Raw genomic sequence first — 23,562 nt, 5'->3', positions numbered from 1 at the left:
CTCCTCTGTAGTGTCCTGTGATTTAAGGTGATCATCTCACGATGCATTGCTAACTACAGTTCTTAACTGTTTTCGATCAAAACAGTATGTTAGTGTTGAAAATTAATAGATTAACAGCAATTGCTTACATTGTAACTTTCAAAATAAAGCGTATTATTTTCTTAGTGCAAATACTCGCAATACCATCACACTATAGCCTACATTACCATAACATGCATAATTTACCTCAACTGTGTCTGTCTCTCTGTATTACTTTGCTTGTTAATTTTGTTTTGTAATGTAGCATCATAGACTGTAAATATTATACGCAGCATACACCCACAGGTTGTCATTAACATTACAGTATAAAATAGCTCTCCTTGCCTTTGTCAACCAAATTAAAATTGAGTTAAATTATCCGCACTCTTTGTCTTGTGACCAGACAATAGGTAAATTCTATTGAGTTGTATTCATTAAAAATTTTCTTAATTTAGAATTACATAAACATAAAAATATTTAACGCAACCAAAATAAGCAGGTACTATCTTAAACATTTTTGTTTTAAAGGTACTTAAATAATTGCCACAAAATCAAGGACACATTTATATTGAATACATTTTATCAGATATATTAACTTACATTTACATGACAACAGAATCATTTATTACAATGTATATAAATACATTACCTATAAAATCCAATCTCACATACACGTTTCCGTGCATATACAAGTATGTGGACATTATCAGTTTGTCGACCACAACAGATATTCATTTTCCACCTGAGCAAAGCAGAATGGTAATTACTTTTTCACAGTTTTTCAGCCAGTATATTTCCTCTGCTGCCTAATATTCTATAGTATAAACGTTATAGTGGATAGTCAAGAATATAGTGGATAAATAGCTTTGCGATTCTATGCCATGCATGATACACAAAAGCTGCTAATATCCTGTAAAAATGACGTTGCTTCTATTTAAAGAGAAAAACAATACATAACTAAAGTACGAGGAGGACAAAGCGTGTTCACATTTGTAATAATACAAATGACAGTGAAAGGAAGACACTCACTAATAATGAACAATATTTATTCACATATGACTAAAGATACTGCACTAAGTTGACATTTTACTTTGAACACACAAGGTTTAGTGTAATTAGCATTTTGTTCATGATGTAATCATGCAGAATATTACTTTTTTGTATTAATAATTTCTGTGTGAGTTAATAATACAGCAGAAGAGCTATTGGTTAATATAAGATAAATGTTACAGTGGGGTCATACATTTTTCATATTTCAATGCTGTGGAACGAGACCTCCCCCAACAGGTTAAACATTTGTATTACAATTATGAATCAAATTATGAAATCTTGCTGGGTTGAATAACTGAAACTGCTCAACAAAAATAAAGGGCACACTAAAATAATACATCCTAGAACTAAACAAGTGAAGTATTCTTATTAAATACTTTTTTCTTTACATAATTGAATGTGCTGACAACAAAATCAGAAAAATAATCAATGGATATCAAATTTATTAACCAATGGAAGTCTAGATTTGGAGTAACACTCAAAATTGAAGTGTAAAAACACACTACAGGCAGATCCAACTTTGATGTAATGTCCTTAAAACAAGTCAAAATGAGGCTCAGTAGTGTGTGTGGCCTCCATGACCTCCCTACAACACCTGGGCATGCTCCTGATGGTCTCCTGAGAAATCTCCTCCCAGACCTGAACTAAAGCATCCGCCAACTCCTGGACAGTCTGTGGTGCATTGTGGCGTTGTTGGATGGAGTGAGACATGATGTCCCAGATGTGCTCAATTGGATTCACGTCTGAGGAACGGTCAGTCCATAGCATCAGCGCCTTCATCTTGCAGGAACTGCTGACACACTCCAGCCACATGAGGTCTAGCATTGTCTTGCATTAAGAGGAACCCAGGGCCAACTGGACCAGCATATGGTCTCACAAGGGGTCTAAGGATCTTATTGTGGTACCTAATGGCAGTCAGGCTACCTCTGGCAAGCACATGGAGGGCTGTGCGGCCCCCCACACCATTACTGACCCATCGCCAAACCGGTCATTCTGGACGATGTTGCAAGCAGCAGAACGTTCTCCCTGGCGTCTCCAGACTCTGTCACATGTGCTCAGTGTGAACCTGCTTTCATCTGTGAAGAGCACAGGGCTCAAGTGGCGAATTTGCCAATCTTGGTGTTCTCTGGCCATTGCCAAACATCTTGCACGGTGTTTGGTTGTAAGCATGACCCCCACCTGTGGACGTTGGGCCTTCATACCACCCTCATGGAGTCTGTTTCTGACTGTTTGAGCAGACACGTGCACATTTGTGGCTTGCTGGAGGTCATTTTGCAGGGCTCTGGCAGTGCTCCTCTTTGCACAAAGACGGAGGTAGCGGTCCAGCTGCTGGGTTGTTGCCCTCCTACGGCCTCCTCCACGTCTCTTCCATGTACTGGCCTGTCTCCTGGTAGCGCCTCCATGCTCTGGAGACTACGCCGACAGGCACAGCAAACCTTCCTGCCACAGCTCGCATTGATGTGCCATCCTGGATGAGCTGCACTACCTAAACAACTTGTGTTGATGGTAGACTATCTCATGCTACCACGAGACTGAAAGCCCCGCTAGCATTTAAACGTGACCAAAATATCAGCCAGAAAGCATCACAACTGAGAGGTGGTCTGGGGTCACCGCCTGCAGAACCACTCCTTTATTGGATGGATGGATGGATGGATGGATGGATAGATAGAATATAAGCTGTTTTTTTATGTTAAAGTATTAAAAAAAGAAAACATACTCACCTGATGCGAGGTGGGATTGTGACACTTCCTTTCATTTCTGCCAATAGTGTCACAAAGGTATTGATGCTCAGACTCCACAAGTTCACGTCTTACACTCTGCACATTATTAGTAATGTGAGTAACCACTCACATGGAAACTGATATGACTTCAACCTCTAGTTAACAATGTCCCCTCCTTATCAATATGCTTAATAAGCTCCCACAGGAACTTTACTCCAACATCAGGCTGGTTTTCCTCAGGGTTGGACAGGTGAGCCCTGCTTGTAGGTAAAAGGATGTTATCCCCATCATAGTGACAACTTAACCTTTTCATGGATACTAATTACCCCGAGGACGTCTGACTGCTTGTTCCACCTTTTGCCATAATCACCTCACACTTTACAAAAAGAAGGGAAAATTATCATTAATAGGCTTAATGAATGGGAAGAAGGAATTTTTGTGGCATTGTGACATTATACTGACTATTCTGATGCCTTGTGTAAAATTACCCATTAACCATGTTAAGAAGTTGTGTGCCTTTGCCCACCAGTCAACTACATCCAGGATAAGGAGATATCATTTTAGATTAACATATAACATATATACACATACTGTAAATATAACAATAGAAGAAGACCAAGGTCCCACCACATTTACAAAGTGAATTATAACTCAAGAAACATCTTAATGTTTCTCTGGAGAGCATGTGATCGCCATAGTAGACCATTGTAATGATAACAAAAAGTACCTAAAGGAATAGAGTGAGGGACAATTGTCTACTCATTTACTATTGAACACAAAGAAAGCCAAATAAACAGGTGTGTGGATGTTGTTCCTTAGATTGCTGAGTTATCACAGTTAATATACCCAATTCTTAGTAATCCACAGTTAGGAAGGTCTGCTTTCAGTAACTGAATACATGAAAAATAAATTATTATAAGGTTAAGAATATAGGAAAAGCTCCCCATAAGAGTTCACTATGAGTCTGAGTTCAGTGTGACATTTCCATCAGCGTTTGCTGAGACATTCATTGCCAGTGAAAGAGATGACAAAGTAAATTATTATTAAAACAGAATTAAGTACCCTTCAAGAATTGAAGTTAAAAACAAGTTTTAAACTTTCATCATTGGCCTTTGCCAATTAGTAGATAGAATACATCAAATATGTTTGTATTTGTTTTTATTATAGATATCTTCTAAAGCTCAGCAGTGCTCAGAGCTTGTATAAAAAGCCTTTCCCCACAAACAGCACATAAACATCTGATCAATAAATAGAAAACAAACCCAGAAACATTCCCAACACATTCTTCCTCTTACCCTCACATTCACTCGTGCTTATCTTCATAGGAAATCTTATGTGAACATCACAAAATTAACATGTCAAGTTTTGCTTTGAAACAATGAAGTGGCAAGACCCACAAATGGGAGACAGAACACAGAATGTCATTTAGGGAATCCATTCTGGATCCGTACTAGGAAATGAAAGCAATTTCAAATTACCTGCTGCATCAGTATCCTGCCTTAAGCTAGGTATCTAATAGTTAGTTAGTTTTACCCGGACTGCTAGCGCCATTATCTATCTCATCATCCCCGGACACAAAGAAAAACTTACACGAACATTACATAGCAACGAAAAACTACAAAGGGGAAGAGAAAACATGGAAAGGTGCTCTAGTAATGCTTTGACAGGAATGATCCCTTTCAGGTTCCCTCTGTGTTCTCCTCAGATTTAATTCTTAAAGACAAATGTAGCAAACAAAATGCACATTATGGCCTTGGTTTAGGGAAAACCTTTTTTTCTTTGCTTCATCCATTGTAGCCATTTCTCATCCAGTTTTACTGCAACTTCACAGTGATCTGAGACATTCCAGTCATTGTGTGTATTAAACAATATATTTTGTGACTCTAAATATAAATGGATTAAGCCTGAGTGATGTCACCCATCTGTTACAGCAGGGGGCTCCAGAGGCTCATTCAGTCAACTTATCGATTGGCTAAGACCCTCTGCTGAGGTGGGTTTTCAGCCTCCTGACAAACCGTTACATCACAGCCACCAGTCAATCAGCCACATAAGTCAGCTGAGAAAAAAAAAAAAAATCACTCCCTGTACAGTGTGCCTGTGAGGACAAGGACTAATCAAAACAATTTAATGTTTTGTACCAGGCTGCAAACATGGTCATTTTTGCTCTATGAACAGGCTTTGCGAATGCTCTTTGTATATAAACCTTTAGGGCTCAAGTGGATCCTCGCAGAACTGCAGTACTAATTTTGCACTTCCACATTGGCTTCATCTTCCAACACCGGAGGTTGCCGCTTGAAATTGACAGAAACTCTTCTGTCTCATGAAGACAGAGGTAAGTAAACAAAAGTGCGTGTGACAAAAAAAACACACAACATGAAGCTTAAATGAGCACACTCCCACAGCTAAGGACACGACCTGTCCGCTCTTTGAGAATGTTTGACCTCTTCACAAGAGTTCTGCTTCGTCTTCGTCATCCTCAGAGCCTGAGGGTCCCTGGCGAACCTCTTCGTACCACTTGTTTGTGAGGGTCTTCATCTGGATCCGACCATGTAACAGGTCCTGGAAGAGACGGAACAATTAGCATGTCAGCGACAGGGTTGGAAAGGTCATGCCTTGCCAACCAACACCATTTAACTTTATGCCTTATGAACCATCTCAACAACATTTCTCAAAAGCTTTTTTGAAACACAGAACATTTAAGAAGAGATTGAGGATGATCATCAAAGAGGAATTTTAAAGTCTCTGTGTTCAGCTTGAAGCCTCATCAGATCAGTATTTACTGTGAAGTTGTTGCAATGTAAAGCATTTGTTTACAGAGCATCAAACGCAAAGCCTAAGACAATAAAAAACAGAAAGAATTCTAAAATATGAAATATATATAAAGGATTGTAAATCCCCCACTTGACTGAGGGTTTTTTCTCCTCTCATTCTCTAACTCTCTCTTACCTCTTGGGTGAGCCTGCGAGTAAAAAAGGGGTTAAGGTATTTAGCATCAAGCCACATAAAGCCCTTCAGATCTTGTCTCTGGTAGATATGAGCCTCGTACTCCTCCTCTGTCAGTTCTGATAGGTGCTCGGACTCGATGGTGTTGCCCTGGGGAGAGAAATGGAGGAGAGGATGCTGAGGTACGAGTGGTATAGTCAAGATCACTTTAAAGAGGACTCGAGATGAGGAAGAGAGAGTAGAGGGAGCAGAAAGATTACATCAAAGCTGGCAGGGAAAAAGAGCTTAAAAAGGGAAAAATAGGAAGGCTGATAGATGTAGCTGCTGAGGCGCGATACTGAGCTTTGGAAGACATCAAAAACACAAATAGTGTACAAAGGAGTGATTGAAACACACTGTCACACAGTGACCTTTATGGGAGAATGTACTTAAGGCATGTTAGCTGACAAAATCTATAAAGAACCAGAAAAGCAGAGTCTGTAATCTGCTGGTTTGAAGACTGTGTTGCTGCCAGCTGTTCAGGCCTATTTGTGATGAAAGAGGTTTGCTCCCTGCTGATTCAGTGTCCTTCACACAAGACACAATCAACCCTCTGAGGTTTTTTTCCTCACAGGGGAACATTAAGGGTGTGATGTCAGATGACAGGATGGCAAAGCAAGTATCAAAGCAGCGCACAAACCGCCTGTGTGTGTCTACAGATTTAAGTGATATCTCATTGCCACCACCATTACCATTTTCTCCGTCTTGCTAAGATTGATGTCTTTCTTATTCTTTCGTCGTGACTGGCTTTCTTCGATGTCCATGAGGCGGATAAGGGGCATGGTCCCGCCCCCGAGGAGGAGGATGGTAAAGAGTACAATGATGATGGTGGTTGTGCCGATTAGCTGTCGCTTCTCGATGGGCTCCAGGCCCAGATGAAGGCTTAAGGCGTAAGGGATAGCACCTCGTAAACCTTTTCAGACACAGAAACAGACACTGAGACGGCTACACGAGAACAGCCTGGCATTCTTACAACACTGTAACAGAGACAGGTTCCTTTGCATCGTCTCACCACTGAACCACATGATGAACATCATTTTGGGGGTGATCTTGTGGTCTCTAAAAAAGTTCAGCAGGAACGACAGAGGGAAGATGTTCACCGCTCGGCCGAGAAGAACCAAAATCTAAGAAAAGAACAGCCCATCACTCTTAACAATCATGACGAAGAACAGAGACACATTTGGATTATTAGCTTTTTTCTAACACGAGAGCACTACTCACTATGCACCAGATGACGAAGGATATTTCAAAGTTATGAGGGAAGCTGAAGATGGAGAGACCGAGGAAGGCGAACACGCACGTCTCTGGAGAGAAGCAATTAAAAAAACAGAAGTTATATGACTATAAGTGAGGAAAGTTCTAGAAGTTATAAAGAGAATGTGAGAACATTGAGGGGGGAATTTCACGAACCACACATAAAGGCCACAGAGCGCAGTGTCTGCTGCATGAGGATCTGAGTAACAGGAGACAAGTTATGATGGGTGTAGTGGGACATCACAATCCCAGCAAACAGGATGGACATTATTCCTGAAAAGGGAATCAGCAGAGTGGCATTAGAAAGAAAGATTAAAAAAATACAAAAATAAATAATTATCACATCACATCACCGCATGACTTGGAATATTATGAAGGAGTCTGCGCATGTGGGTTGAGCACTTACCTGACAGTTTGATTCCTTCTGCCAAGCCATAGGGAAGGTAAGCAAAGATGATCATCATACCAAACTCTAGTGAAGGAGTCTTCCTCAGATCAAAGTGTTTTAGAAACTGATCAGGGAGTTAGGGAATTTAAGCCAGAATAGAACGACCTTCAAAGTTTCTCTCACACACACACACATGATGATGAGTCAGGATACGAGAGCCGAGATGAGTCCAGTGAGGGTTCCCAGGGCGGCAGAACCGAAAAACATTCGAAGGAAATAACCCAACGCCTGCATGAAAGTCTCCCAGCCTGTGACCGTGGAGTTGTCCGAGTGGGAAAAGAACCCCTCGGCTGTGCTGAGAGACACAAACAGAAACTGTTTTTTTTTTTTTAACATCACACATTCTTTGTTGTAATACCTTAATCTGACCATAGAGGGCAGAAACACTCCACCACTGAATCTTACCGCCTTATTTTTTTTCAAGGTTCAAAGGTTTACTTTATTGTCAATTCCAAAATATGTCAGACATACAGTGAAATTGAAATTAAGTTTCCCCCCTCCCCACAGTGCAATGTAGGTAAAATATTAAATAAATGAGGTAAAAAAGATAAATATATTAAAATCTAAATATGCAATAATATGCTTGAATTTCCCTTGGGATCAATAAAGTATCTATCTATCTATCTATCTATCTATCTATCTATCTATCTATCTATCTATCAAGTACAAAGTTAAATAAAATGGAATCTAAAACAAGTTTCTGTATGTTTGACTGCAAGAAAAGAGTGCACGTAATCCATCCATCAAACTCCTGTTTGTGTAACAGAGGTTGTTTAGGTACATCATGTCACATGTCATGCTGTTCTACAGTTCAAAGGATATGATTGGCTGCTGTCAAAAGTTATTTGACTTCAATGTTAATTTGTACTTCATCTCCGGTCTCAAACAACCTCATTATTAGTAAACACATGAGCTACCTTCTGAGTTTAGAAATAGATTCTTCACTTCCAAAAATCAAGTCCTAGGTGCTAAGGCTAGCTCTTTCACTCAGTAGAATGGCGAATGGAGCAGCAAGGAATTCTGCCAGTCTCACAGATGACTGGAGGAGGTCCTGATGTATGTACTCATTCAAAAATGTACTTTGAATCATGGGTCAATGAATAGAAACGTTTAGAATCGAAAAGATTCTCAAATCGAATCGTTACCCCAAGAATCCCGGCCCTAATAAAAAAAACAGAAAAAACAGGATTGATAATCATCGAGCATGGTGAAACCGTCCGCATGGTTTCATCATGGTTTGCCCGAGGGTAGGGTGAGGGCTCGGTCACTCTCGCCATCCGTACCGTGCTGTACTCAAGCACGATTAGTCCGCTTCTGCACATCGGACAACAACACAGAGAACATGACAGCTACTTTACTGACTTTGAGACTTATTTTGAGTCACTTTAAAAATCAGATGCAGCCGTAAATTAAAAAATAAATAAAAGAGATGCACGATGGAGTCCATGTCCGCACATCGGAGAACCTCACGGAGAACATGAAAACTACTTAGTGACTTGTTTTGAATCACGTTAGTCAGATACAGCCGTTAAACTCTGGATCTCTCCATGATGAAGGCTGTCAGCGTTGTGTAACTGTCTCTCTGTCTCTGCTCAGTGTGCCAAAGCCAAGGAAGTGTACCGTGCCTGAGCACAGAACGGAATGGGGTCATAGTTTACGCAAACGGGACTTTAGAGTTGAAGCGTGCTTGGGCATGGTACGGATGTCCAGCGTAACCACGTGAGCTGGAGGATGTAATAGTCAGGCTTCGTGTGTGAAGTCAATCTTCTCATCAGCTGTGTAGAGTTTTCCTAAAGTAACTTAAGCTTCTCATTTTATTGAACACTAAGGCTAACCATCCAAGTCAAAGAATGTGGAGTCTGTAATCCAGTTGTGGTTGTAATGTTGAATGTGTAAAGTGCTGACCAGAGAGCCAGAGCCATCTTAAATACTCAATGCCCAGCCTGCCAAGGTGTATGATATCAAATTAAAGTGGCTCCGCCCCCACTCTAACTAAAGACAACAAGGCAGCAGGAAGACCACTGACAGTCAGGGGTCATTTTAAATCTAAACTCTTCACACTGTCTTTCCAAATGTGACATCGAAACGGAGAAACATATCAAAGACACCATCAGCCGAGCTGTTAGAAAACCCCACTGCATCATTCTGTTAACAATAAGCTAACCGTTGGGCCCGTCCATTATTCATGCACTCATTGACACTTGAGATCACTTTGCACATTTAGCTGGTCATGAGTAGGAGAGATAAGGCGCAGATAAAGAGAGTGAGTACAGAGACGGCAGATAGGCTGACAGCAGAACGTACAAACAAGCGAATCCTGCCAACTGTCTGTTTCCGTCTAACTTGTCTGTCAAGATTGTGTTGGTGTGCTGCTGGCTTGTGTGTCTGACAGCTGGTCCACATAGTGCAGCCTTTAAACACAGTCCTGAGCGAGTGATACCCTGATGAGACTGTTCCCGTGTGACCATTGTGATACTTCAACTGAAATATGATGCAACTTTGCATGTTACAGGAAATTTGGGTGAGAACAAAATCTTTCCATCGCCGAAACCTCGCCAAGGAATGTCCTAAAGGCCGTCCGCATTCATCAGATCAGACATTTGAAGTCACGAAGACTTTGAGACTGCACGCTAATCAGATTGAAGCAAAACTGGACAAACCTTCCTCTGGTTCATTTTTAAAACATGGCGTTGTTAGTAAGTGCAAGTTCAAGCATCAGGTGTTTATTGAACGATAAAAATATATTTTGAAAATACTAAAGCCAAGCCCTTCAACTTATTTTTTGATCAATCGATATAAATCACATTCAGAGGTTCATGCTGTTTTGCATACCTTTGACTTAGGAAACTTAAGTAGCACTCACACTACACAAAGTTGTAGTTGGGCTTGAGCACAGATGGGAGTACTCACACCAGTCAAACAAACTGGACTTGAGGTGCTTCGGCTTGGTACGGATTGATGGGATCTTTACATTATAGACTTTTTCCTGCACATTAAATAAGCCAGGATTGAGTGGATAAAAAAAAAACACACACAAAAAAAAAACAACTCTTACTTGGTGAGTACAATGGAGACAGCATCGTTGAGGATGCTCTCACCAAACACCAGCATGTTGAGGACCGGGTCTACGTTGAGGGCGTTAAAGATGGCGATGGTAGCTACAGGGTCCACGGCTGAGATCAGAGAGCCGAAGGCAAAGCTGCAACGAGAGACAATGAGCAGAAGACAAACAGTAATACGGTTATTATGAGATTCTCCAAGGACATTATAGACTTTAAAATTCAAAATCAAACAAAAGGAGGAAACGACAATAAACAGAAGAAGATGTAACTTCAGGTCAGACGGAGGCAGAATGATGTGCGTCAAAAAAACAAAAAAGCACATGCATTCGCTAATGCAACACAATCCTATAAATGACTGTTGTGTTCAAGGTGATGAGTCCTCTAAAGTCCCTAAATACAGTTTGTGTCAAAGAGGACTCACCCACAACAATAGGGTCAATAATTCTGCAAAGCAGAATCCCATGGTATTGCGTTAGTCGTGCCTTATTAAAAGTGAAAATAAACGAAGAAGGTGAACAACTTCCTCAGGGGGATTAAAATGCTGTTGGTCGAATCATTGCGGGAAAGATCGGGTCAACTGTTAGAGGATAAAATATCCATTAAGAAAACAAAAAACAACATTTTGGGACTTTCCCCAACAAACTGTAACGGTTTCTTTCTTGGACCTTTTTTTATGATTTCCCCAGAACACACTCTGCCAACTGTGATTTCATTTACATGCACACTACTCACCACCTGGTTATGAGGTTGTTGTTTTTTTATGTATCCAGGTTATTTATGCACATTTAAATATCACAACCTGTTAAAAGAACAGACCAGATGGGCGGCAGTCGCTCAGTCTGTAGGGACTTGGGTTGGGAACTAGAGGGTCGCCAGTTGGTTTGGTAGCTGGAGAGGTGCCAGGGCACTTCCAGAGTACTGCCGAGGTGACCTTAAGCAAGGCACCGCTCTCGTATGCTCCCTTCACAGCGGTGTGTAGCAGCCCTCTCCATGAACTAACGTTGACTTAACATTTCCGTGTGGGATGCTTATATCAAATTCCTTGTATCCTACGTCCTTGAATGCAAGCACTTAAACTCACCTGTCAGTCATGGACATCTTATAGATCACATCCGCCTGGGGAGGAACAAAAAAAAAAACAAAACACAGGACAAAAACACGCTTTGTTACAAGCAAACAAAGAGAGCTTCCACTGAAGAGAGTGTGAAGAAGAAATAACCATAACTATTGCACATACTCCATTCATTCTCTGCATCAACACGCTCACTGAGTCAAATGAAAGAGGAGCCTTTCATTAAGACTCACACAACAGTTCAGTCATTTTCTGAACAGGCCCTGGCAATGCCAGAGTTGATGACAGATATTACTACAGTGCAATCCTCACCTGGCCAAGGAAGTAGATCCCTCCTCCGACTATGAAGGCAGAGAAGGCTGTGCCAATCACAGCGAAGAGAGTGATGGAGCCAATGTTCTGGAAGAAGTTACCCTGAGCAGAGACAGACACACCAGTATTTAGAGTTACACAGTAAGGCCCCACGTCCACCTCGCCATTGTTTTTCTCAGCGCCAGCGTCTTTCTTTTGTTGTTTTCAAATCGTTCGCAGCAGAAAGCGGCGCCTGTTTGCATTTATATTGGTTTTAAATGACTTGTATTGTGTTGATGATTAAAAAAAACAAACAAAAAAACAACAACACTGAAATGTTATAATTGGAATTGCAGCATAGAGTAGAATATTTGCACATGATCATTCTTAAACAATCGCTTATGCAACTTTGCACTGGTTATTCTGAGCTGTGTTGAGTTATTCAACTTGAGTTGTGGGAACGTAACCTCAATGTGTTGTACCTTATGTAAAGAGTATCCAGACTCAAAGATGATGGGTGGCAGCAGTAAAAGGAAGAACATGTTGGGTCGGAACATTTCCTCCTCCTGAAAGATAAAGACAGAGAGACAGTTTAATGTAATCTGCACAAAGAGAAAAAGAAAAGAAAAAAAAAAAAAAAAGGGACGTGATCTGTTTACAGACAAGGAATTTTAACCTTGGCTTTGAGTTGCTGTTGGCTAACAGTGTTACATTACAGCAGTGACAGAAAAGGCCAAGCCCAACTGGGAGCAGGGAGTTGTGTCAGCACTCTGAAACCTGTAAGACTACAAGTATCACAATCTAAACTGTAAACATTGTTAACCTAACAGAACACTTCTTTCCAAAGGGTTTTGTTTTTTTGTAGTGTTGAAATACTCTTACTTTTTGTCAACCGTAACGACCCCATAATAGTCTTAAGTTCAACACATGACCCCAATTCTAGTCATTGTGGTTCTTCATGGACTTGTGATTAGATTACACAATCCTCAACAGATATTCTGCACCATTCATGTGGCAGTCACTGCAGCCATCATCAGTTGACTTAATACTTGGTCATGGAGGAGGGGGAAAAAGGGAGACCAGGTCTGAGCTGACAGCAACAAGCCTTCATCTGACTAAACTAATTTGGATCTTGACTTTTGGATGCCACACTTACACCACAGACACACAGATCAGGTGGTCGTCAGGAGGAATGCCTGCCTTGAGGCCAATTCCTGCCGCTCGCCACAACTGACAAGCTTTCACACATTCTGGAAAAAGGGGCACGTGAATCATTTTTTGGGGGGGATTTTTTTTTTTTTTATCTAACAGTCGAGCACTCACATGCAGACGCTCACACAAACACGCTCACATGCACACGCGATCACGGTGACCTGAGCTCTCTGATTATTTCAGCAATATAATGAAATCATTGTTGCTTCTCGGCTAAATGGGCCAGCCTCCCAGATCAGGCGTAGGCATCATGTGCCCGTGCATTACGCTCTGGCTGCCAATGTGTCCGTGCATGATGCACCATGTGTTGTTGTGTAAGCCTGTGTATGTGTGTATGTGTGTGTGTGTGTATTCTGTGCATAATCTAGTTTTGCATTATAGAAGCCGATACACAGGATGCATTTATGAATTATCATAAGGAAGATCTATTTCTTGGCTGTGGTCAACATATCGGCGAGAAAGATGAAAGAGGGCGGGCCAACATTTATTTCATCCAGCTCAACAATATGCGTCATTGTCCTGTGGAGGCCACTTTTGACAGCTGGTGCAGTCCAACTCAACAACCCCACAAGCAGATGTACATCCAGTCAATTTTCCATGTTTTTGGCCCGACTTCCTTCAGATGCCTTTTTATTTTTGTCATGAAAAAATACAGAATTATAACTCCTGACAGATGAGCAGGATACGAACACTAGATGAATGTAAACTGACTCCTCTTATTTGACTTTAAATGTAAAGATGTGAACACAGGGTATGACTGGTGAGATTGAGCAAAAGATTTATCTCGTCATTCTGTTTTCTTCGGTCGGTTTACTATTTCCCCTTCTCCTGTGTGTGGTTTATTTTTGTTTTTAAATCTGTGGGTCATGATGGCTCGGATGATGATCTTGCTGACTGCAAACAAATCTACCTACAGGTACAAATAAAGTCACCTGAACCTGAACCTGGGGGTAAAGACAGAAACGACAGTGTCGTCGATACGTAACAAATGAATGTGAAAAGTCAGGTTGGCACTCAGAATGGCTGCCTCTCTATATTGGTGCACTAAAGTTTAAAATGTTTTAATATATTATTTGGTTTGATATTTCGGAGTTTTGTCACAGAGTTTATGAGCATCACTGGCTCCACTTCACTTTATTAGATTTCATTCTGTCTACTATAATGCCCCAAAAACACCCTTACACTGTATGTGCTGTATGTAAACCTGCTTGGCGATGAACCCAGGATATCACTCTAATCCTGATGGCTGCACAAGACAAAAAGTTCAGTTTTACTGAAATGTGAATAGTGAAAAGATGTATAATCTTCCCTGATGTAATCTCTTTCTCTCCACTTTTTCACCTCACTGATCATGCAGGTCTATGACCAAAAGGAGCATGAGGTCATGAAGGGAGATAATACACACGGGCTGTCAAGATGGGATCTGTGGCTCCAATGATAAATCTGTCACCAAGCGCACTTCATTGTAGGTAGAAGCTATTCAAAGTAGGTCAGACATAAAGAGCAGTCCACGCAGGACATGTGTAAGGATAAAAAGGCTTTGCTCAGACTTTGTCTAATTATGCATACAAATATACAGAGAAGTAGGCCAACAAGGTTTCCACTTCTTGTTGACATTTATCTCAACTGAACTCCTCCCTCCCAGGGAGGTGAAAGGTCAGGAATGAATATTAACACCTGAGTCAGAGGAAGGTATGCAGTGCAGTCTGACATCTACGGCTGTAATTCTGCATGCATTCATGTATGCACATGTTTAACTGCCACATATATGAGGAAGTCTTCCAGAGCTGACTGCCGAACACAAACTTTGCATACACATGCAGTATCAACACAGATTTAAATAATGATATCAGCAAGCTAGCCCTTTGCGTTATTTGTCCTCTGTTGGTTTTTTTTATTTTTTTAATTAGGGTTAATGTAGATGTACAAGGAATGCACGACTCTGAATATGACTGCAGAATGTATTTGTGCATTACGCATGTTGTCTTAACCTCCATATTCATGCATAGAACACTGACAGTGTCAAGTGGACAAAGTGTCGTGAAGAAATGAGTTTAAAACTCACATTTTCATTCAACATTTACAATTCAAAGATTAAAAAAAAAACTAGTGGAACCGCAATCAAGGATTGCATTAGTTCATTTTCAATTACATTTAACTTGTTTTTGAATAAGTGATTAAATATTTACTTACTAAAATACAAGAAAAGGTATATGTGTCTTGACATTGGAGACACAGTCCTTATAAGACAGAACAAAACACAGTTTCTCACATCTGAGATGATGAAACAGCACATTTGTGGCATTCTTTGCAAAACAAGTGGCACAAAAGATTCATCAGCTAAACAAATTGTTGGTAATTTAATCAATTAAATTGATTGATTAGGTTTAGGTGGAATGTCCTGGGTGCCATGAAAACAGGAGACAAGAGGTGTCCTGGGAAAGGTTAATGAGACTTCACAAACACTAATATTGACAGACACCAGAGACAACATGTTGGAGCAGAATGAATGGTGAGATGGATTCAACCAGAGACCAAAGGATGGGCACACTGAGACAGAGCATGAACTAAATGAGAAAAAAAAATAAAAAGAATAGCAAAGATGAAGGGAGCACAGTTTAAAAAAAAAAAAAAAAAAAAAAGAGTATTGAGAGATAATAGAAAAATAAATGAGCAGGGTTGATGGAGGGACCGTTGTTCAGAGCACAGGCTCCCCAGAGGCTGAAGTTTGACACATGGTGACATCACCACTTAGGGGAAAAGGGCCCCTCAAACCACAATTAAAACTGCTCTCCCTGGACGTGTCTCTCTCTTTACGGCATGGATTATAATCTATTTAAAGTATTTTGCTGCCCTTTGGGGCTGAAAACACACAACAAGGACGAGGACCAGTTGTAAGCTTGAATACTAAATCAGAGAGAAAACTACGTTCCTACCTGGAGTAGACTCGAAATGCAAATATATTCACCTACACTCATCGGCCACTTTATTAGGTTGGGTCCCCTTTTGCCTTTAGAACTTCCTTAATTCTTCATGACATAGACTCAACAAGGCGCTGGAAACACTCCTTAAGAGATTTTGGTCCATTTTAACACAATAGCATCACACAGTTGCTGCAGAGTTGTCGGCTGCATAGCCACAGGACAAATCCCTTAATTGAGACCTGGTGACTGTGGAGACCATTTGAGCACAGTGAAGTCATTGTCACGTTGAAGAAAGGTGTCTGAGGTGATATAAGCTTTCTGACATGGCGAGTTATCCTGCTGGAAGTAGGCCCTCAGAAGATGGGCGCACCGTGGTCAGTCAGGAATAGACATAATGGACAACAATAATGGACGTGTTGTGAAGTCAGAGACGCTCATAACGACTGGTTCTTTCAGTTACAGTTGTTACTAATCACTCCGTTCTCCCCATTGACTTTTGGCGTCAACCAGGCATTTTTGCCCAGAGAAAGGGCCGCTCACCATCTTCTGTAAATCCTTGAGGTGGTTGTGCGTAAAAATCCGATTAGATTAGCGGTTACTGAAATACTCAAGACGAGCCCGTCTGGCACAAGCAGCCTTTCTTCCTCCATTCTGATGCTTGGTTTGAACTCCAGCAGATTGTCTTCACCATGTCTACGTGCATTGGGATGCTGTCATGTGACAAGATTTTGCATAAACGAGCATTTGAATAACTGTACCAAATAAAGTGGCCGGTGAGTGTCTCGGTGCTTCAGCTGAGAGACAAATGGCTGCCGGTTGTGTTGCTTTTTACCAGCATACTATTTCTTCTTCAAATCTGTGTCAGAGCACGGGGGAGAGATGGGCGGTTGACAGAAATGTGAAGAGTATCAGAAAGGGCTACAATGGAAAAGCTTCTCTTCATATGCGTCAGTGTTGGAAAGCTGACTGGAGATAGAGAGGTTGCTAGCGTAGACAAAGTAGATGACAGGATGCTGCAGCCTGCGGGGTTTTTGCACCCTCTCTGAGGATTGTGGGGTTTATCTGCAGGCTGGCTATATGAGCAAAGAGGCCCAGCTTTCGAAACATGCTTGTTTGAGCCCTTGGGGTCAGCATGATCAGCATGAAGGTGAAGCCAGTTTCAACCTGTAAAAATGAAGCTACAGACTGAAAAGAAAAGAAGAGGCGCATTGATGGGAAAAATATTACACAATATTATGAACTTCTGTGTAAAATGAGACTCTGGTTTTTCTCCCTGAACAGGTTACGAGTTGCGTACCTCTTTATATGGGCATGCTCAAAAACAAATAGGTCAGAGAAAGAGGATATCCATTATGGCCTGGATTTTTAGAAGTCTTTGATGGCCTGTAAACATTGTGGCATTTCCACGCTTGCATTGAATTTCTTGCAAAAAGCGGTAATAGAGCAACTGCATAGACTCTACTCATGCTGTACACTGTTAATAGGCCACAAAGTCACTGCCTGCTATATAAGGGCAGCTGAACAGGTTTGCATGCTCGGAGCAAAGTACAAAAACAAAGATGGCAGACCAGAGATTCAGAGGAATTGGGTAAAGCGTGGAAAGGGGCTCCTAGGGCTCCGGTTACTAGTGCTGATGATTCAGCAACACCCTGGGGACCCCGGGCCAAAAAAACAAAGGGCCCCAGTGTGCAAGAAACATTGACACAACCTGTCCCCTCTTCCTCCCTTCCCTGCCCCCCCCCCCCCTCCTCCTCCTGCGCTTGTTCACTGGTTCTCTTGTGCGCTGGCAGAGAACAAGGAACGTTAATTAAAGGCTTTGAGAAGCAGGAGAAAGAAGGAGGGGCACGTGGGGACAGAGAGGGGAACAGATAACAGGCCAAGAATGGTTTGTGTCAACATAGCTAGGTAACTGTGTGGAGATGTAACAGATTAGGTTTCAGACACAAAAAAAAAAAAAAAAAAAAAAAGGTCACCGGGAAATGAATGGATGTAAAAGAAGACGTGCGAACAAACGAAAGCACAGGGCGATGTGTAATGTGTGGGTTTTTGTTTTTGTATTTTTTTAGAGCTTCATACGAGAACAAGGACATTTGTTTTTAACCCTCAGTTAGATTAAGAATGCTTTCAATAAACCAAAATGTACATAATCACGCTCTCTGAACAGATATCCAGAATGCATGGGGTGAAGCTCCTTTATGCAAACATTGAAGCCACCCTGTCTCTTATCTTACGGCGTTCTTGTAAATTGAAGTAACCATTTAGCTACACGAGACAAAAGGTGTTTTTACTTTTTTTTTGTGGGTGTTAAGTGTGTGCTTATTGCGAGGGAGAATTGAGCACACAAGTAGAAGCAGAATGTGAACAAGACTTTAAAACCATACCTTCCAGTTGGCAAGTTCCTGGAACTCAATGATCTTAATAACACCTCCCATTAGAATACCTGGAGAGAGGAAAGACAAACGAAACACCATTTCTTTTTTTAATAATGTTTCACGACTTCATATGAAAACTGTAGAACCACCACAATACAGATGAGGAGTGCAAACCTGAGGCAAAGAGCTATTTTAGTTAGGTTCAAACAAACAGAAGCCTGGCCCCACCAGGGATGAATTAGACATGAAAGTGTACAAGGGCTATTGTTTTAGTTTCGTCTTTGAGAAAGTCCCCTTAAGGCCTGCAGCTCTCTTGTTACACAGCCCCGTACAACATTAATTAAAAGGCGAGGGCAACGCAAAAGACGTGTAAAGGGCAGAGAAAGAGAGGGATTCAATGTGGGAAATAAATTAAGTGTAAGCATCAAAAGCACTGTGTCAGACCCAGACACATGGGCTGATGGAAAAGGATAGCGCAGAGCGAGACACAGAAAAAGTAGTAGGGAGTTAAGAGGAAGTGATGAGGAAGGAAAAGCAGTCCTTCCTGATTTGTAAGCAGGGTGTTATCTCTCTTGAGCAGAGTCCCCAGCTCCCGACAACTCGGAGAGGAGCTCCATCACACTTGAAACATTGTGAGGCATTTAAGAGGAAAAAGATTTCCTGGGTCAAGAGCAGGTATGTGTCACTGAGTCTTGTTAGTGTAACTGCACAAACATGTGGAGATGGAGACAATGAGAGTCTTTAAAGGAACTACACCAGAAGTAATCTTATGAAGAGGCAGACGGACTCTCAAGAGAAACACAATTAATCTTTGAAAAAACAAATCTCTTCCTTATAAGGATGTCGCGGGAAAGGGATTCAAACCAGAGTGATCAAGTGATTTTTTTTATTTTGCAAATATTTGTCTGCAACTGGCCTGCTGACAATAACATCAGGGCCAACAAGATTATTTAGATAAATACTTTTTTTTTTTCATTTTCATTTTTTCTAAACCACGCCATGATAATCAGTGACAGACTCAAACATTCTCCCTAGGGAGCAGACAGCACCTATTGCTGAAGAAAAGCACCCGCAGCAACAGTTTTCATCACCAGAATCCCCTCATCTTCAGCCGTTTTAGCTTAATTAAAAATGCAAAGAGAGACGGCTGACACAGGGCGCAGGCATCAACGTCGTTCGTAACTCAATGTGTGCACTTAATACCGATGCAAAGCCCTGGGTACCGATTTGCAAACGGCTTTTTATTGTTCTATTTCGTGCAACAAAATCAATCTATCGCTTTTCCTTCATGGCTCTGTTATCACATCTGGTGAGCCTTGGGGGAAAGGCTTGTTATCAAGATTCCGCAAAACCAAGAGACTAGAATCACATAAGCAAAAGAGAGAGAGAGAGGTTGCCAGTTTTCACATTAATACTTAGCCTGTGGTTATGTATTCTGAATTCAAATCCTACTGTACATGTTATTAAAAACACACTGTCTTGGTGATTACTGTTGCTGCCATAATGGTGCTATATTTCAGGCCCTGCTTCCTGTCTGCAGGGCAGCTTATTGTTCTGATGCGAGAAAGTTTGGGTATGTCACCAATTGCCATGGTGTTGCAAAATCAAAATAATCTCGCCTGTCGGATGCGATTTGCTAGGTGAGAGTGACACCTCGGATTGGGTATCTTTCCTTGTTTCCTTTGAACTTTTTACGAACTGCATCGAGCAGTTTCTTCTTTTTTATTGGCTGAAAGTCGAAACGCGTAGTTTGGTTTGGTTTAGGTGCCAGTGCAGCTGCCTTTGTTTGCATCTGAACATGAGGTGACCTGACAAGCAGTTTCTGACAGTTGCCCCCATGCTCCATGGTTGGCTTGTTAATGTGGTGGTGATTTATTTTTTTGACAGCCCTAACTGTACACAGAATTACGAGCTATGTTGTAAGGACTATACACTCACACAATATGTTTAAGAGAGAAAGTGCAAGAAAGCCAGGACAGACTAAAAGATGTCAATTCTAAAGTCAAAAAGCATCAAATCCATTATTTATGCATGCTCCAAAAAAAACAGGAGGAAAAAAACCTTCCAAGAGAGATTTTCAATATGGAAACACTGTACAGGTATTTTAGTTGACCCTGCTGGTGCAGAGCTACGAGTTACATAAAAAGTACTCACCGAGGGAAACAACAGCCACACTCTCTGGAAGAAAATGTAGCTTGAACTTGATAAGCAGGTGCACCAATATGATGCAGATACCTGGGGTTGAGAGAGCAGAGGCATTCAGTACAAATCCATCCATGTCCCAACCATCATGTCACACCAACTCAGACAGGCCCAAAAATATCCCTCCCCCATCATATAGAGTTAACATCTTTTCTTTGGCTGCTTCCCTGCATAAAACCTGTGCGTGCACCTGCCAGGGAGGCATTTAAAAGGGTATACTCTCCCTTCAATTAGATTTCTTTTGACACTCAAAATATACACCTCCATTCACATTGACATTTTGGTCTTAATAAGGAATACAACATTTTATATACAAGAGTTCAATTTCACTTGACATAAATATATCACAGCATTTCCTTGACATTTAAAGCAAGAGTACAGTTGAGACTACAATAAAAGATAATTGCCCCCAATTAAAAACATTTAAAAATTAAAATTAGCTTGTTACAGTACCACAACACATTCACTATTTATGTCAATGTGGTAATTCAGTGCATTAGCCAATTACGACGAGGAACCCCAAGGCCCCAATGCAGTAAAGTAAACAGCAGTTTATACAAACAGTAGAATTACAGTGCAGAAAATGAGATAAATATAACACACAGTGTATGCCAGCGGAGGTCTGTTTGTTAAAGTTGGACTGTTTTCTCATAGGGGAGATTAAATTAGGGCTTAATTAAAGCCGTAGGGAAATGGACAATAATGTTGATATGGTTTCCAGGAAATGGCAATGTAGTTAGAGGTTTTCTCTCATTTACTCACCGATCAAATCCTATTCAAGTGACTAATATGATTGTTTGACCTCACATTATGCTTCTTTCAAAAATTACTTTTTAATATTTGGTTAATCGATTTTTCTTGTTCTGTGTTTATTAAATGAATGTGTAATTGTCAACCTTATGCAGGCTTTATTTAATTTCTTGAGTCATAACCACACACAGTGGTAAGCCTCAGACTTAACCTGAAGTGAGCCAAAGGACATTATGGACGAAAGAAAACCTTACACCCCATCCCTTTCTGTATCCTCTTCCTGGACATACATTGCAGGTCATCTATTTGCTTTGTGCAAGAATAATATAAGCTGACAGTAAAAGACTACAAAAAAAAAAAAAGATATATAGATTTTCTGCAAATATCGCAACAATGACAGACTACTCACCAATAACCAGCAGGCTAAAGAATATGGTCAACCCGCTGGACTGCTCCTCTTCTTGGGCCTTAACACCCGTCTGAACAGGCAATATAGGCTTGGGAGTAGGGGGTACTGAAGTAGTTGGCTTGGTGGCAGGTGTTGTGGACCGGAGGGTCTCATTGCTGTTATCCGTGTCATTGGACTTGCTGTAGGTGGATAGTTGGGAGAAACACGTGTTAGTGTAAACTATAAAATCTTCTTACAAAAAAAGGAAAGGAAGATAAAGATGAGTGAGAACTATACAGGAGATAACAGATCTCTCAATTAAAGCCCCAATCCATTCAATTACACCCTGTTATATAAATGTAAGGGGGAAACAGTTTTTAGACAACTGAATAATTTACCTCTACTTTTAAGTGAATAATTGTTGTATAAAATTGTATTTTGTGGTGACCAAAAACAACGGGCCTTTTAATACAGTATTTGATAAAAAATGCTACATTAGTCTTACGTATGATTCATATAATTTATCAGAAAATAATGTTAAAATTTACATGTTTATCCATTTAAACAAAGGCTTTCTTCACAATTTAATTTTACCCTTTAAAAAACAAACAGTTGTGGTCAGTTGGTAGGAAACTTCAACAAGCTAGCCAGAACCACCCACACTAACACAGTTACTACAACGAGATACTAAAACTATGTGAAACCACCTGACAGACGGTCCATCCTGCTGAGGGTCTTTTGAACCGAGTCCATCCGTATTATCATGTTGTATCGATGTTTGCTGGTGTTTAAGTAAAGCATTGTCGTGTGGGTTTACATCCTGTCCGTCGTCATCTCTCCCACGTCGGTCCAATAACGAGTCGTCCCTCTGAAGCACGCACAGCTTTACAAACAACAGCAAAAAGGACAGCAACACAATGCTGTGACCAGCGCCTCTCATTCTCAAACTGCTGAATTTAAATCCGAAAACAGCATTTAATGATACAAATGTCTGGAGGTCCCATGTCGACAGCACCAAATATCTGTTGTCATCACGACTCCATTTCCTGGAACAAGCTTCGACGGGATTTGTAGTCTTTACGTAGCATGTATGAGAAGATATGTTGCACAGAGAAACGGATACAGCTGGATTCCACTAAAAACATACATAAGGTATTTCACGAATAACTTTACATTTCAACGAGTATACAGTGTCGCTGTCGCAGGTTTCCAGTAATTATTTAGTACTCAATTTCCCATGAGCCATTGTGGTGTCGCGTCAGCCGTCCGCCCGATGATTTGTGGACAATGTAGTTTTGTACCTGCTGCCAAGACGTTAGAGGAAACAAAAATTACACCTGTCAAAGTAAAATAATTCATAATGAATGGATGGAAATTAAGATACGCACATATAGGCTACATAGGTTACCTGAAATATACTATCTTTGATATTAAATGGATGGAAAAAACAATGTTAGGCATTTACATTATTTGCATATAATTAAAAAAAACAAGTAGGGCCTACCTAGAAGGCTATTATTAGTATAAGTATCCTTTTTTAAAAAAAATAGAATTATTATTTAGAAAAGAGTCCGTGACATAGACTTATGATAATTGTACTTGTAATTGTGGTCAAACTCTTTCAGTCAACCTCATAGACAGACTGACGGACGGACAGACGGACAGACAGACAGACAGACAGACAGACAGACAGACAGACAGACAGACAGTTTTATGAGTAAACTCTTGAGAAAATTCAGCCTTCTGTAGGCCTACATTTGAGGTTCCCAAAACTACACATGAACGCACTCGACATGACTTTTTTTTTTTTTTTTGC

At 40.8% G+C, this 23,562-nt stretch overlaps 1 protein-coding gene across 1 annotated transcript; it reads right to left on the bottom strand.

Annotated features, from left to right (window-relative positions):
- Positions 1-3,820: 3,820 nt before the first annotated feature.
- Positions 3,821-22,881, bottom strand: slc9a8 (solute carrier family 9 member 8). The gene is made up of 16 exons (XM_079358990.1): positions 22,454-22,881; positions 21,768-21,946; positions 20,561-20,641; positions 18,416-18,474; positions 12,381-12,464; positions 11,920-12,021; positions 11,617-11,651; positions 10,529-10,672; positions 7,627-7,768; positions 7,432-7,537; positions 7,182-7,298; positions 6,993-7,075; positions 6,784-6,895; positions 6,464-6,684; positions 5,736-5,882; positions 3,821-5,348 (listed from the first exon to the last, which is right to left on the bottom strand). Exons 1-16 carry the CDS (start codon positions 22,684-22,686, stop codon positions 5,235-5,237), a joined length of 1,959 nt encoding a protein of 652 aa, XP_079215116.1. The 5' UTR covers positions 22,687-22,881; the 3' UTR covers positions 3,821-5,234.
- Between the last annotated feature and the right edge of the window lie 681 nt (positions 22,882-23,562).

The sequence above is a fragment of the Symphodus melops genome (genome assembly GCF_947650265.1).
Source record: "Symphodus melops genome assembly, chromosome: 13".
Classification (NCBI taxonomy): domain Eukaryota; kingdom Metazoa; phylum Chordata; class Actinopteri; order Labriformes; family Labridae; genus Symphodus; species Symphodus melops.
Note: the sequence above shows the minus strand (reverse complement) of the source record. Positions and strands in the feature narration are given on the sequence as shown.